Source organism: Archocentrus centrarchus, chromosome 5, assembly GCF_007364275.1.
Source record: "Archocentrus centrarchus isolate MPI-CPG fArcCen1 chromosome 5, fArcCen1, whole genome shotgun sequence".
Classification (NCBI taxonomy): domain Eukaryota; kingdom Metazoa; phylum Chordata; class Actinopteri; order Cichliformes; family Cichlidae; genus Archocentrus; species Archocentrus centrarchus.
The window spans coordinates 27,560,487-27,576,271 of record NC_044350.1 but is presented as its reverse complement, the minus strand read 5'-3'; the positions used below and the strand labels follow the sequence as shown (position 1 = coordinate 27,576,271).

At 39.8% G+C, this 15,785-nt stretch overlaps 1 protein-coding gene across 2 annotated transcripts in view; it reads right to left on the bottom strand.

The window, feature by feature from the left end:
- Positions 1–3,561: 3,561 nt before the first annotated feature.
- slc12a5a (solute carrier family 12 member 5a) overlaps positions 3,562–15,785 on the bottom strand; it is a 203,261-nt gene continuing 191,037 nt past the window's right edge. Inside the window, exons 15-26 of one of the 2 annotated variants that reach the window (XM_030728712.1) lie at positions 15,591–15,710; positions 14,447–14,551; positions 13,938–14,106; positions 13,311–13,506; positions 12,718–12,887; positions 12,249–12,380; positions 10,973–11,080; positions 9,169–9,294; positions 8,052–8,284; positions 7,806–7,820; positions 7,439–7,572; positions 3,562–4,598 (exon numbers count right to left, since the gene is read on the bottom strand). In XM_030728712.1, the coding sequence (XP_030584572.1) occupies positions 4,507–4,598; positions 7,439–7,572; positions 7,806–7,820; positions 8,052–8,284; positions 9,169–9,294; positions 10,973–11,080; positions 12,249–12,380; positions 12,718–12,887; positions 13,311–13,506; positions 13,938–14,106; positions 14,447–14,551; positions 15,591–15,710 (1,600 nt within the window). In that variant the 3' untranslated portion in view covers positions 3,562–4,506. The remainder of the gene's footprint in view (positions 4,599–7,438; positions 7,573–7,805; positions 7,821–8,051; positions 8,285–9,168; positions 9,295–10,972; positions 11,081–12,248; positions 12,381–12,717; positions 12,888–13,310; positions 13,507–13,937; positions 14,107–14,446; positions 14,552–15,590; positions 15,711–15,785) is intronic. The other variant, XM_030728713.1, reaches the window with a different exon arrangement.

Genomic DNA, 15,785 nt, shown 5'->3' with positions numbered 1-15,785 from the left:
AGGGGGTATGATCTTATTTCAGCTACAGACTGTGTGCCCCCTCTGCAATAATCTGGGATTTGTTTTGTATTTCTCTGTTGGTGTCTTAACACGACAGCCTCCTCAACCCGGTAACAGATGTGTTTCAGAGCCCTTATTATCCATTTAAGGATGGAGACTGGGTAATGATCAACCGGCAGGTTTGCCTCATGCTACAGTTGTGCAGGTGAAAGATCTGATCTAAATCACGGATCAGTTCAGGGGGGGCGAGGGACGTGCTGGTTACTAAGTCAACTATCTCGCTTTGTCCAAGCAGAGCCTGTACCAGATTTGGAAGCGCAAGTTTTATATTCTTTGATCATTTTTCAGAATTATACTGCATTCACATTTAAAATACAGAGCTGGGGTGGATTTTTGTAGCTGGGACGGGGAGACCAGGGATCTGGGACAGAGGGGCTGAGGAGCGAGGCTGAGGGGTGGAGGGGGGATTCTGGGAAGGCTCACCTCACAGATTGAGTGACAAGCACTATAAATTTAACAGTTACTATTATTCTTTTAAAGAAGTTTGACAATAGAAAGGGGAAAAAAAAAGTGACGCATGCTAAAAATGTTCAGGAAAAGGCTGAAATGATAAGATGCAAACAAAACTAGCAGATAGGTGTCTGAATTGCTGCAGCTGGAAACTGCACCATGATGATTTCATGGGATTTCATGATTTTTTTTTTATTTTTTTTTTTAGTCTGAGCTGTCAGACCGCCACAGCTGGCTGTAAATACACTCTTGTGCCACCAGGGATCACTGTGGGACAGAGTCTGTACAGAGCAGGCTGGTTGTTTTTCCATCCCACCGCCCCCATCACAGAGTGCCCCCCTCAGTGTAAAGTGCTGTGCTGTCTCTGCCACATTTTGGTTGAACACTTTAGGTTTTTCTGGTCCAAAAGACCTGGTGACAAACACTCAAAAAATTTAAGAGACTGCTGACATCTCCAGTTATTTATATAAACTGAAACTGTGACAAAATGAAAGAAAAACAAAACAATGAGAACAATATTGCACATAATCTTACAAAACTCTAAGACTTTGCCCACAGTGATAGAACAGTGTACAACAAAAGACAACACTAGCAGATTACAGTGTCCTTGATTTGTGATATATTTACAAAAATGTGAAATGACTATTCCCAAGGCTCGTCTATTTGCAAACTCAAAATCTCCTATTACATTACATAAGACTACTTGAGCGAGATTGAAATATAACGATTAACAATATAGTGAACTCATACTTTTTATTTTATTTTGCTTTTTTGTTGTGTTTTTTTTGCAAAAGACTTGTTTTCAAGGTTGAACCATGCTGCCGACTCTGCGGCAGCACTCCTGAGTTCCCAAAATCTGAAGGTCATTGAGAACGTTTGACACCTGTCTCCACCACTGACTCTGCACCTTAAAACATGTAAGTCATCACAATATAAAACCACTAAAACAAATATTGCCACATGGTACCATGCAAACAGCAATTATAAAACATTTATAATTCAATAAATAAATTTATTTCCAATAAACTTCTCCAATAAACACCAGATATCTTTTCATTTGAATAAATTTAAAAGGCTCAGTTGATGCAGGCAATGTTGTAGAGACAATTCCAAAATAACCATGTTCTTCAAAAACAGGTGTGAGTGTCTAACAACCCCCCCTTTTTTTTTGTTTTGTGACTAGCATAATAAATTCTTAATTACTTGGCACTGAGAAATCTTTGAAAACTAGGAGTGGGCTACTTGTCTTCAGGTGTCACAGGTAAGTGTGTTTAAAAATCTGAAATATTCACGTTTTAACATTTTTGGCAATTCCCCCTCAAGTTTCTTTAAACGCACTAAACTAAAAATGTGTTTCCCCCAAAAATATTTGTTCACTTTACTCAGGGAATTAAAGATAGTAATTAAGAGAGGATTTTTTTTTTTTTTTTTTAGAAAAGACAATAAAGGGTGAAGGTTTTGCCCTCGGTTGTAATATTGCATCAAGGTATTCAGTATAGTTCTCAAATAAAACAGAAAGCTAACCCTGTCAAGAGAGCACAGGCCAAATGTATACAGGTACAGCCGTGTCTTGTTAGATAACCACCACTACCACCACTGATATGTATGTCTATACCCTTTTTACTATATCTCTAATGTTGATTTATCTCATCTCTATTTACAGTACAAATAAATCTATAGATACTAGCAGCATTCACAACACATGGTCTGACATTCAAGCAACACTAAAAACATTTAATATTGTTTGTAAATAGTTCTAGAAACTAATTTGTTTTGCTTCCCTATATTGTATACAATGTATGTATATATATATATTTATATATATATGTTTATTTATATTTACTGTATATTTCTACTAGAAGTGCAAATGACCAAAAAACAGTTTCTTCAAGAAAAGAAACAGGATTAATCAACGTAAAGTGACAGCTGTCCTTGGTCAGAGTGAGATGATTTTGGATTTTATAAGACTTACGAAATCTACATATACAAAATATATGTGTAAAAAAATAAATAACGTGGTCACGTGAGTCCAGATTTCAACCATTGCACATTCCTTCAAAGATGCACTCTTCAGACATGTATATGATTTGTTCACAACTCATTCAGTCACAGGGACGTATGTGGCTCAAATCTTAACCAATCAAATAGGATAGAAAATCTCACTGGAGAGTCTACTGCATAGAGTTCATTCTCGCGGACAAAGTGTTTAGCTACAAAAGCCACTGTCCTCTCTTTATTTAGGCTAGACCCTATAAACAAATAATCAATAGATGTTCAAAAACTCAACTTGGTGAGAGCAGAAGTCGACAACAGCTGGGTGCTTCATGGAGGGCTGAACATGTATTCTTTAATTGTCTATAGGGTGACGTTCCAACTAGAGTGTCATCACTATGCTAGTTTCACGCAGACACCTCTTTTTACCCTTTTAGGACACTTTGCTCTCATCCAACGTGAATCAACAGAATTTTGTTTTCTCTGAAAAACTCGATATGGCACATTTAATGTATTGAAATTTGGCAAAACAATGATAGAGCTTTGAATGATAAGATGATATTCAGCTATTTCATTAATATGTGTAACTTCAGTCTATAAACGTAAATACACATTTGTTCTCTAGATGAAAAAATAACATTTAGTATTTTTTTTTTTAAATTAACTTGATAAAATCATCAAAAGTTCACTCATTGCACAGTGGTGGACAGTGCAGGTGCAGTGCTTTGTTGAGGTTACAATGACGCTTATCATAGTGACAGGAGCCTATGCCATCCAATAAATAAATCCAATAAATAAATAAATAAATTACTTCTTTTTTAAAAACAGCTATTTTGAGCTGTCCCTTTGAGCGAAGGAACTTTTTCTCTCCATTAGAAGCTTTTTAGTATGTCACAAAAATACTACACTCATACTGAACAACGCGTCAGAGCTTGTACATTATTTACAGTAATCCACACGAGAGGTCGACGGGAGGGGGGAGGGGGGGGGGGGGGCTTTGTCACGTCTCCCCACTCGACTGTCACACCATCCTTCTGCAAGGAAATGTACTATTCACAGTTTAATTGTGTGTCAATCTCAACAAACTAAGCTAGCCTTGTACTTTTTTGGCACTAACAGTGGCCACAGGGATAAAACAGCCACTAAGAAATGAGCTGAAAGGAGTGCAGGTGATGGAATCAACCGAACAAGTGGAGCAAAAACACAAAAACAGTTGAAAGGATGATATGCTGAAGAGCGATCAGGTTAAAGAAAAGATCCTGCAAGTCTGAGCCACATGCCATTTGAGTCTTCAAATGCCACTGTGAATTACACGTACATACTTCCTCCGGCAGGTGATACTGCCTGTGGGTAGAAGTGTCTTTTGCCTTGAATGGTTATTCACATCGAAGACAGCAGGCCGGAACGCTGTGGGAGGTGTCCGATCACCACGAGCGAACTGAACAGACAATCCTACATTGATCTCATTTCAGCTGGCTCTCGTTCTCTCCGAGGAGAAGCTGCATCTCTGCCACATTTGTGTTTGAACAGAAAAAAGGAGAAAAAAAAAATCTACACAAATAAAGACACATACATGCATGTGCGCTCACACCTCAGCTAACAACCCATGCACGCCCCATCACCCCCTCCTCCTTGACCGAGTGACTACGACTCACTGCGAGTTAATGTGGTAAATTGCAATCTCGCAAAGCAAAAAAAAAAAAGTATCCAAGAACAAATCTAGATGGCATCTAATTCAGTTGAGAGCCCACACTATTTATAGTAGTGTTTTGGCTGGAGTTAAAGTAGCTTAGCATGTGATACTGCTCGCCAGTTCACTGGGGATGGAGCTGAGGGAGAGGTGCTGAAGCTGAGCTGGGTTATTCGGTTGGGCGTGAGAGAACTATGTCACAGAAATAAACAGTAAGAACAACATGATAAGCACTGATGGAAGGATTTGGATACAGGTGACACAGGAGCAGGGCTGAAAGAGGGGTGGTAATAAGGGGGAAGAGATTTGCTCTTTCAGGAGTAGATGGTGATGACCTCGCGGCCGCCTCCGCGGACTAGGAGGACTCGGTTTAGGCCCTCAGTGAGGACCTCAAGAAACTCCATATCTGAGAGAGACAAATTAAGGAAACTAGAGGAAGGATTTACTGAACATACAGTTGCTTTGTAAAGTTCTCCTTTTGCATGCTCCGTGCATCACTTTACACTCAATAACCTATAGTTAAAAAGTGAAACCTTGAAAACCTGAAACCATGTTTCCTAATGTAATCTAATTTCCAAATATAATACATTTGGAAAATAGTTCACAAGCTTTTTATAATTTATATCTATATATCTGTAGGTCAATCAGATTTATATGAAATGCTGATGACTGAATAATAATTTGAAACTGAAATTTTGCAGAGGTGAAAAAACAAACAACAAAACCTATCTCAAACATCCACAATTTGGCAATCTTATACACTCACCAGTCACTTTATTAGGTACACCTTGCTAGTACTGGGCTGGACCCCGTTTTGCCTTCAGAACTGCCTTAATTCTTTGTGGGATATTTTTCAACAAGGTGCTGGAAGCATTCCTCAGAGACTTTGGTTTATATTGACAGCATCACACAGTCGCCGCAGACGCATCATCTGTGCATCCATAATGCAAGTCTCCCATTCCAGCACATCCCAGTGGTGCTCTATTAGACTAAAATCTGGTGAGTGTGGAGGCCATTTGACTACAGTAAACTTGCTGTCATGTTCAAGAAACCAGTTTAAGATGATTTGAATGATGATTTGTTACATGGTGATTTATCTTGCTGGAAGATGGGCACTGCGGTCATAAAAGGATGGACATGGTCAGCAACAATACTCAGGTAGACTGTGGCATTTAAGTGATGCTCAGTTGGTAGTAAGGGGCCCAAGGTCCACCATGAAAATATCCCCCACACCATTACATCACCACCACCAGCCTGCAGTGTTGATAAATGGCAGGATGGATCCATGCTTTCATGTTCTTTGTGCCACATTCTGACCCTACCATCTCACTGTCACAGTAGAAACAGGCTCATCAGATCAGGCAACGTTTTCCAATGTTCTGTTGTCCAGTTTTGGTGAGCCTGTGCAAACGTTAGCCTCAGTGTAGCCCTGCCCTGCTCTTCTGCATATCTTGTTTGTCATGATTCTGGGTCCATGAACCAGCATTTTCAGTTTTGGGTTTCCTAGTTCTGTTTATTCATTGATAAAATGTTTAATTTCTTACATGTGGGCTTTAGTATACCTTGTTCTTAGTTTTGAGTTGCTGTAGTTAGATTTTTCTTAATGTACTTGCCTCCCTGTCTCATGTCAGGTTCATGTCTCTGTTTCCGTACCTACCTGTTTCCTGTTTTGCTTTGCTCGTTCCTCATCTCACATGCTTCGCGTCCAGCTTTACTTCCTCTTGTCTTGTCTTATTTAATTATTCCCAGCTGTGTTTCCACCTATTCCCGATCCTCTTGTTGTTGTGTTGGTATTTAAGTCTCCTCTATTTGTTGTCACGTTCTCGCCATTGGATTCCTTCCTGCTGTGCGCTCTCCTGTCCATGTATGTTCCTGTTCCAGTGAGTTTTGTAATTTGTCTGTTGGCTCCCATCCAGCCCTGTTTAGTCCTCTGTTTCCAGCTAATAAAAGCTGAAGTTTAAGTTAAGCCTTTGTCTCGTGAGTCTGCCGTTGGGGTACTCTACCTGCCTGCCACAGCTGTTGCATGACAGAAGGATGCGACCACTATGGACAGTTCAATATAGTTTACCCTGTCCAGGGGAGGGATTCTGCCTTTTTCCTCCAAGCAGTAACCACATCATTAACGCCGCAGCAGACCAGCTAGTTCACATCAGCGCCACTGCAGCAAATCGACCCATCCACGTCACCATCACTAGAGTCTTCATCCTTGCCCAAGTCTTCGTTCTCGCCCGAGTCTTCATCCTTGGTTCCTGCTCCACCTGAGAGTCCAGAGGGTCCGGAGCCGAGTGAGTAGAATCTGTGTGATTTGAATCTGGTGCTGACATAATTGTTGTTTCTGAGACTTGGCTTTCGAAATCTGTACTGGAGAAAGATGTGGTGGATTTAACATTTACTGCTCAGACCCTCTCAGAACACAGGGTGGTGTGGTAGTTAATGTGAAGGTTTGTCTAAAGAGGGTGCCAGCAGTACTTCCCTCTCTCGTATCATTTCAAGGTACTATTATTGAAACCATGGCCTCATACAAACACTTTGGTATTGTGATCAATAACAGTCATTCCTTTAAGTCACACATTGAGGCTGAAACTGGGGTTCTTTTTCAGAAACAGCCACCCTTTTACCCCACGTGGACTATGGTAATTAATTTACATGAATGCCCCTGCTCATTCTCTCCATCTGTTGGACTCTGTTTATCATGGGGTATTAAGATTTAGAACTAGCTGTAAACCCCTAAAACACCACTGTACCTTATATTCACTGGTCAACTGGTTCTCGCTGACCTCACGCAGGAGTTTTGGTTTCATTTTATCTATAAATCTGTTTTTGGTTTACTCGCTTCTGATTTATCAGACTACATGTTACATAAACAGATGATTTTGCTTGTAGACTTTAAAAGATATATAAACAATTTTGTGACATCATCGCTGGGAACTTTAATATGACTGTAATTTAATATGACTGGCATTTTATTCCCTATTTATTTCTATTTTATTGTTGAAAATTTATTATGTTTCTCTAAACAGGTCTTTCTTGCAAATGAGACACTGAGTCTCAATGGGGCTGCTGGTATAAATAAAGGTTAAATAAAAAAATTGTTGAATTAACAAGCAGCTGAACAGGTGTACCTAACAAAGGAGCCAGTGAGTGTATATAAACTCATATAGTAGTTAAATTGTCAAAGCTGATTAGTTGTGTTTAGAAACAAATGCAGACTCCTCTCAGAAAACTTTCTGTCCGGGTAAAGGATACAGTTTTCGTCACCTGTTCGGTTCCTGGGTGGCCCTGGCATGTTGAGGAGGACTAGTTTGGCCTCTGAAGACTTTTTAACAATGACCTCATTCAGCCGGAGTGCTGTGTGCATACGTCGCACATTTGACTGGTTCCTGCGTACAGACAAAGCCACAGAGAGCAGGTCAAATGTATGCACACTGATTAACATCCAGATATTATATTTTAAAGCATATGACAAAATGTTTTGTGATGCCAAGTGCTGATATAGGTGATAAATGCTCATTCACACATTTTCTTAATGATGCTTATCTGCTCATGTGTTTGAGTTGATCGGCATAAAGATGTGAATGGACTGAATGAGGTTTATAGAGACTTTGGTACTTACAGGTTCTCCCACTCACTGCAGCATGGCAAGAAAAGAAACGTACATCATTGTAACTGCTAAGCTGTTAATGTTTTTAGTAAAGTTAATTTCTCCCCCTGCAATCAACCTAAGTCTTGTGCTCCATCAGCCACCAGAGATGGCTGATGGAGCACTGGATGGAGCACTTTTTGAAACTTGAAGGAAAAAAGTCAGGGTAGTTCACCTTTACAACAGCTAAAGGTTCACTGAGCATCGCAAAATACTCACGGCTTCATGTTGAAGATGTCTTTGATGCCCTCTGGTGTGGCTGCTCCAGGCGGCTTGGCTGGCTCACCATCACACTTCTCAGTCCAGGTCATCTGGACCTGCGCCCCAGGGCTCTGAGCCCCCTCTCCAGGGGTCAGGGGGGTAGCTGGGGTTGCAGGACTGGCTGGGGTGGTATTGTCATGGATGAGCTGGACCTGGGCAGGGGGGGACACAGGGGAAGAGGCCGACTTTGACTATGAGACGAGAGGAAAAGTGGACGGATGTGGATTTACATGTATATTACATGGACGGTTGAAAGAATCACAGTTGAGGTGGAAATGTAGGAATGCAGGTAAGTCACAGAGCCACAGTGTTTGGGAGAGGGAGAGGAAGACAAGTGTGATTAAGGAGCCTTATGCTGCTTTCTGTATACTTCCTGATTTGTTTGTCAGTAATGTGAGAAAACCCAACTATTTAATAATGCACATTACTTTAAAAGGAAAATACTATGAGATGCTATTCAATGGAAAACTGAAAATAACAGAAAGGGAAAAAACATCTTTGTTGCACTCAAATGATTGTAGCTTTCAATGAAAGTTTCTAAAAGCAAACATTCAGGATTTGGGAAAATACTTACTTGCTCTCTTGCCAGCAGTTAGAGGAAATGCTTGATACCATTATCACGCTCATGATAAACATGAGACCACCTCCAGCAGCTGATAAGCTTCACATACATCTCTGTAGCTTCTTATTGTTATATGTTGGTTTTTGTGGGGTTAAAAAAAATCTGTCAAGGTGTTGCTTGGTGGATTGAACTGGACATGGTTTCAAGTATTTATGCTAAGCTAAAGGCTGTTCCAGTTTTATAGACAGGCACGATTGTGATATTAATCAAAATCCCAAACTGCCCTTTTAAGTACTGGACAGTTGTGATTTAATGCTGCTATTCTTGGTTTTTTTAGTCTGTATTGTTCTCATTTGATGTTAACCTATTTCAGATCATTGTTAAATATTTTAATTTAAATAATAAAAATCATGACAGCAGGGTGCTTTTTTGATTTTGAAATTTCCTGTGACCAATCAAACTTCATATTCCAAACTGAAATCAGATTTGCTCTGCTGGAGAAATTAATCCTACCTCTTCCTCGGGCTTCTCGTCCTTGCTGGCAGCAGGTGGGTCCTCAGTCACACTCAGTTGGGTGGTTACAGCAGCTGGGTTCTTACGCCGGATAGACCCACGGGATGAATCAGTGATGCTCTGGATCTGTGATGACACAGATGAAGGAGCAAGAGGAAAAAAAAGTGATGTGAGCAGAAAACCTTTCTTTTAAGATAAAAAAAAAGCATGTCAGGAATCTGCATTTACACTTATTTGTGTTAAATCCTGGCAATGTTTTATTAAAAAAAAAAAAGTTAAAGTTTACATACACTCATCATTTGCATGAATGTCATAGTAAGGGACTTTTAATGAGTTCTTTGAACAGTTCTTTTTCCAGGGTGGAATGCTTGTACAGCATACATCTATAAAAAACAAGAATTGTGTGCATTTATTTTGGATTTTCTTTAATCCACATAGGCTCAAAATACATAAATACACTCACTTAAATCACAGGCTCAAATATACACATACATTTATTTTGGATTTTTTTTTTAGGCTCAAATATATACATACACTCACTTAAATCTTTTAAGTGGTGCTGAAGGTTTAATTTGACAAGGCCAAGGCCTATTAACTTCTCAATTGGGATCATGACTGACTACAACTGGTAGTTTCTCTTTGTCAGCATAAAAAGGATTTTTTTGACAGCCCTCACTGAATTACCCAATACTCAGAACAATGGGAAAGTCCAAGGAACTCAGCGAAGATCTAAGAAGCCACAACTATTTGGCCACAATGACCAGAAGTATGTTTGGAGGTAGGCTTTTGAACCTACGATGACTTTGCCAAGTGTCAAGCATGGTAATATCATGCTCTGGGGCTGTTTTGCTGCCAGTGGCACTGGTACATTGCACAAAGTGGATGGATAACTACCTCCAAATTCTCCAACTTCACCTCAAATTAACAGCTAGATTGAAGCTTAAACACAGTTGGGTGTTCCAACAAGATAATGATCTCAAACACCAATAAAACTGGTTTTGGAATGGATAGAGCAGGTTGACATTAAGCTTCTGGAAGGGCCTTCCCAAAGCCCTGACCTCAACCCTGTTGAAAATTTGTAGACTATTTGTAGTGGTCAAATATCAGGCCAGAAGAATACCAGACGCGTGTTTATGGCTACCAAATGTTTCTGGTCAAGGTACAACTTGCTAAGAGACATTTAACCAAATATTATTGGGGTTGTACATATATATTTGAGCCTGTATGTGTATTTTTTATCCTGTTTGGATAAGAGAAAATCCAAAATAAATTCAAAATTGCGCACCCAATTCTTGTTTTTAAAAGTCATTAAAGATGTATGCTGTACAATCATTCAACCCTGGAAAAATAACAGCTCAAATAAATCACCAAAAGCCCAAAATTACCAAGATATTCATGCCCATCACGAGTGTATGTAAACTTGTGACCACAACAGTAACTGTACTGCACATATTCCATTTATGAATCAGACACAATTCAAGTTCAACAAAGAATTTGGTGGAGGTATTAATGAAACACAGAGATTAGCATCTTTTATTTACTTTATGAATCAAAACATAATCATGCTGTCAAACAGAAAAGTTTCTGCTGGGGCTGTAGCCTGATAGAAAGGATAAATATGGTGTCCTACTGCTCAAATTTAACCACAGATATGCTTTTGTCCAGAGGGGCTGGTATGTCATGTTAAATCAAGTCAAGTTCAATCAAGCCGAGCCATGCCAAGTCGGCCTGTCACGTTGTGTCAAGTTTATGAGTGCATCTTTGAGTGGGTTTCAAAACAAAACTTGGACATAAACTTTCTTACCTCTCGCTCACGCTCATTCTTTGTCAGATTGATCTGTTTAAGCATCTGCGAGCGTTGTTCCATCACCAGGGTCTTCTCGTAAGTGTAGGCTGAGATGTCACTGTCATGCTGAGAAGAAATAATTTGTGTAAGCTTTCTGTATGTTATGCATACTTTTCCTACTACACTAATCCAAAATTTATCCTGTGTACCCTGTCCCCATCTCTTCTGATTCATCTTTTGACATTGTGACATGATGGACTCACAAGTTACTACTTTTCTCCTAAATAGGAGAAATTTCACCTGGGGAGGGTAAAGGATGAGGTACGCTAAAACAGAGCTACTTTACACAAGATGCTGACAATTTTAGACAGCTTTTTCTTTAAAGACATTGGCGGCATGGATGATTGTTGTACACACAAAAAGTGACAAATATAAATCAGTGAAAAATGAAATAAAATAGCTTTTGGCAGAAAATTACACTCCCTAGTTTCGTAACACTGGTTACATGGTTAGTCACTTCATACAGTGCACATAAATGTCTAATTGTGGGTATGGGTAAAAAAAAATGCTGAAGAAAACCACAGGCTCTTTCTTTAGTATTATATACTAAATTGCAAGTGCTGAAAATCTTATTCACTAATTAGGGGTTTTGGAAAGTCAGACAGAGCCCCAGATTTACATCATGCTGCTTCTCTAGTATACAGAACCTAGGGAAGGAGGCTTTTGACAATATCTGCTCACCTGATATGCATATTTCATGCTGTTCTTTCTACCATTTACTGGGCTTCTGCACTGCAACAATCTCAGCAGTCATGCGCCCTTTGTGCAGTCTGGAGCAACCAAGCTTGAGGCACTTCTGAATATTGTAATTATGTAGCCACCTGAAAGTTACTGAGATTAAAGTACACAATATGGACAAAAGTAATCTTTGCATTATTTTTCAGTCTCATTGCCACAAGTGTAAAAGTGTATAACTGTGCAGCCTGCCTTTACAAACATTTATGAAAGAATGGATCATTATAAAGAGCTCACTGAATTCAAGTGTGGCACTGTAAGAGGATGCCAATGTTGCAACAAGACAAGCTGTGAAATTTTTTCCCTCCTAGAGCCCAGCACAAAAACTGTGTGCTGGGCACTTCATGACATGGGTTTCCATGGCTGAGTAGGTCCTGCAAGCATAATTTTGTAGGTGGCTCAGTACTTTTGTCCATATTGTGTATATATATAGCGAGTATATATTTATAATTGTGGCTACACCTTTTAAAAAAGTCAGTCTAGCCTTGAGTAAACTCACCATTTCTACAACTTCCACCATAGCATCAATACGGAGATGATAGAGGAATGTGGTCAGGTCCTTTTTCATCTGGATGCTGTTGTCGTCCATCTGGGCCACAGTGAAGATGCGCATCTTGCACTTCCTCCAGACCTGAGAAGCAACAACAAAATTTCAAGCACATCTTCACTGTTTTCTTACCTCTGTATGTTGGTTTGTATAATTAGTGAGCCTGACTTTCTGCAATGTAATTAGCATTGATAAAGCTGCCTGTTAATAAGTACATAAACTCACCACAAAATTCTACTAATGTCAGCATTTCTGAGCTGGGTCTCAGAGGACAATAAAAAAAACTTTTCATTAAGTGTTCATATGATCTGTAAAAAAATTTTTTCTGACAGTGTGAATCCAGACTCTACTTTGCCTTTACTTGTTTGTAAATCCACATTTGTTTTGTGCACTTCTTTTAGCAGCAACTACTGCACAGTACCTTGTGCTGGCGGAGGAGGAAGGGCAGTAGCATCAGCATGCCTCCATCATGGACGATCCACCACACATCAATGTGACCCTCGGTGAAACGCTCGCCGTTGGACGGGAAGGCTGAGATGTTCTTCGGGACGAGCAGAGCCAAGTGAGCGACGGTGGTTTCTCTGACCAATTCTGCAGAACAGAAACACAGATAGGCAAAGAATAAGATGTGTTGGCTATAAGCTGTCTCCGTACAGAAACACAATGAAGGTTTATTATCATTTTAAAACTGTTCAGCATTTTGTTTTGAAATGGCTATGGATGACACTGATTAGCGCTGATTTTATTTTATATGTGTCTCTGTTTTTTTTTGAGTTTTTTGTTACTAGTGAAGCAAATCCCTTTCTTCTTGAATATGTTCCTTCTTGTCTTTGAAGGTGTACTCTGTATTTCTAGGAGAAGTTTTCAAGTTCTTTCCTCTCAACACAAGCAGGACGAGTTGGAGACAGTAAACATTTTTTATGCTGAGAGTTTTTGGTTGAAGTAGAATATCTTTGTTGGGTTTTAATATCTTTGGATGCAATTATTATTCTTTTTTCCTTCCTAGTAACCAACCAATAAAGTTCCTCCAGTGCTGATGCTCATCTCCTTGCTTCCAGTTGCGTGGCCATGAAACCAGGACAGCATTATGCTTCAGTCCTCCCAGCCCGCTGGCCTGGAGCAGATGCGATGTAGCATCACGCAGGTTAGAGGACACAGTCACCTGACAGAAGCCCTTCACCTTCTCAGTCTCCATCAGCTTACGCAGTGCCTACAGAGGCAAGAGGCAAAACAGTGAAAAGAACTATAATCACAACAAACACAACTTATTATGAAAGCAGCAGTTACTAAAATCCACATGGTCACACTTGGAGTTTGATTTGATATTTAAAAAAAACAAAAAACAAAAACAATGACATTTTGCAGCCTACTGAATGATTTTTCAGTCATTCAGTAGGCTGCAATTTGTCTCTGCAAAAAAACAAGTATGAAAGACTGAAATCAAGAGACCACTGTCAACTTGTGGTGATACAATGGTTCTGAAGCTGTGTTACTGGATATAGTATTTTAGTGACAGTGGTGCAGACTTTGGTGATTTTGGGCCATTGTTGTTGAAACGCATTGTGCTGCAAAGTATTAACATGTTGCTGTGATTGAAGTGTCACAGTACAGGCTGTCATTAACAAGTGAAATCTTCCCTACCTGCTCTGCACGCTGGGCCTGTTCGTGGTTGTGCAAGAACATGCCCTCTAGAGCTGTCCCAACAATGGTTAGACCTTTGCCTGCCTTCAGCTGGTTGGTCAGAGACAGAAGACGAGGCTGCTCCACATTTTGCTCAGCATCTGTACTGACCAGCACCAGCAGCTGAGGCCTGAAGAGAAGGGAGATCAGAGAGGGGAGGAAGTGAAAAGATGGAGTAGAAAAAAGTAGAAGACAAATGAAAAGAAAAACAGGAAGAGCTGTGAAAAGACAAATAAAGCCATGAGGAAAGAAATGGCTGAGATCGCCAAGTAAAAGTCCTTGTTTGGAAGGAGAGAGAGAAAAAATAGCAAGAAAGGTTGATGTTAATATGAATTTACAAATACTTGTTGTCTGACAGCTGTGACAAGGAGGATCACATTAAGTGAAAAAATGAGAACATCACAGATGTGCTGTTAATTTCTACGTTAATTAGAGTCATGGTAACACAACACGACGTGCATGTGTCATACCTCCAGTTCTTGGTGTGTGGGGGACCCTCCTCCAACCGCATGAGAGCGTAACGTGCAGCGCTCAGAGACAGACCTCGTATCCCATCACCCCATTCTTTCTCCGCACTGTGACACAGGCAAGTGTCAATCAATATTTGTCAGTCAAAACATGAACAACAGTTTTTGCAGCTTCTCTGTGAATTTAAGAAGTGACAGTGATAAAGTCAGCCCAGCGAAACAAATCCCCTTTTAGATGACACTCTGACATAATGCAACATGATTACAGATCATTCATCGCTGGTGAATGTCACTTATCACTGCATTTAAGTGTCTATAAGTCTCTACTAATACATTAGAAACATGGATTGATTAGTTAAAGGGTCTTCCAGCCTGAGACACAAGGGCCGAAGATTTGGAGAAGTAACAGAGCTGATCACAATCCTTATCAGAGTCTTACAATTGAACATCTCCCAACCAAACACAGTCTTAGATTTTTTTGTTTTTTTTCCTTTCATGCTAGAACTAAAACACACAGATCTGAGGCTAAAGTAACAACAGAGCATCACACCAGAGCTGCTTTGAGAAATGCACTGTATGCTAAGAGATCTGCCAAGAAAGAAACACTCTGACAGGAAAGCACAAAAGCCCACAACACCCATTTCCATTTAAATTACCAACAAAAAAAGACCAGCGGTGACAACTTGGATATGAGGCTGCTTTAGTTAACTAAAACAAAATTAAAAACTAAATATGAAAAAAACATGTTTACTGAAATAAAGGAGAGGTTTTTGGCACAACTTCACCTACTTCCAAGGTGCATGGAGAAGAGTATAAAGTCTGAAGAGGATAAAGCTCTAGCAACATTTGCAGTATAAAGAACACTGAAACCATAAAGTCAAAGTATATATGTATATTGTAATACCAAAAACTAACAGTGAATCTAATAAAAACAAAATTTAAATGAAGTGCATTAAAAAAAACAAAACAAACCAATGAAATCAACGAACTCACTCAGGAAACCAACTGAAACTAAAGTAAACTGAAGAAAAAAAAAAAAAAAAGAAACAAAGAATTATAATAACTCTGCCTGGAAACATGACACACCAATACATGCCAGCCAAAGGAAGCCAACAAATCTAATCTCCTGGGGTTGTGCTGCACTCACCCTGCAAACTCGATATACTTGTAGATGGAACTGGCAATTACCATGGCGACGATGGCATAGTACCAGGAGCAGAGGAACATAAGAGTGAGACACAAGCTCATCCCCAGGAAGGACAGAGTCCTATGGAGAGGGACATGGAGACACACAGAAACATGCAATATAAACTGTTAGTGAATAGAAAAATTCAGCTGCTCC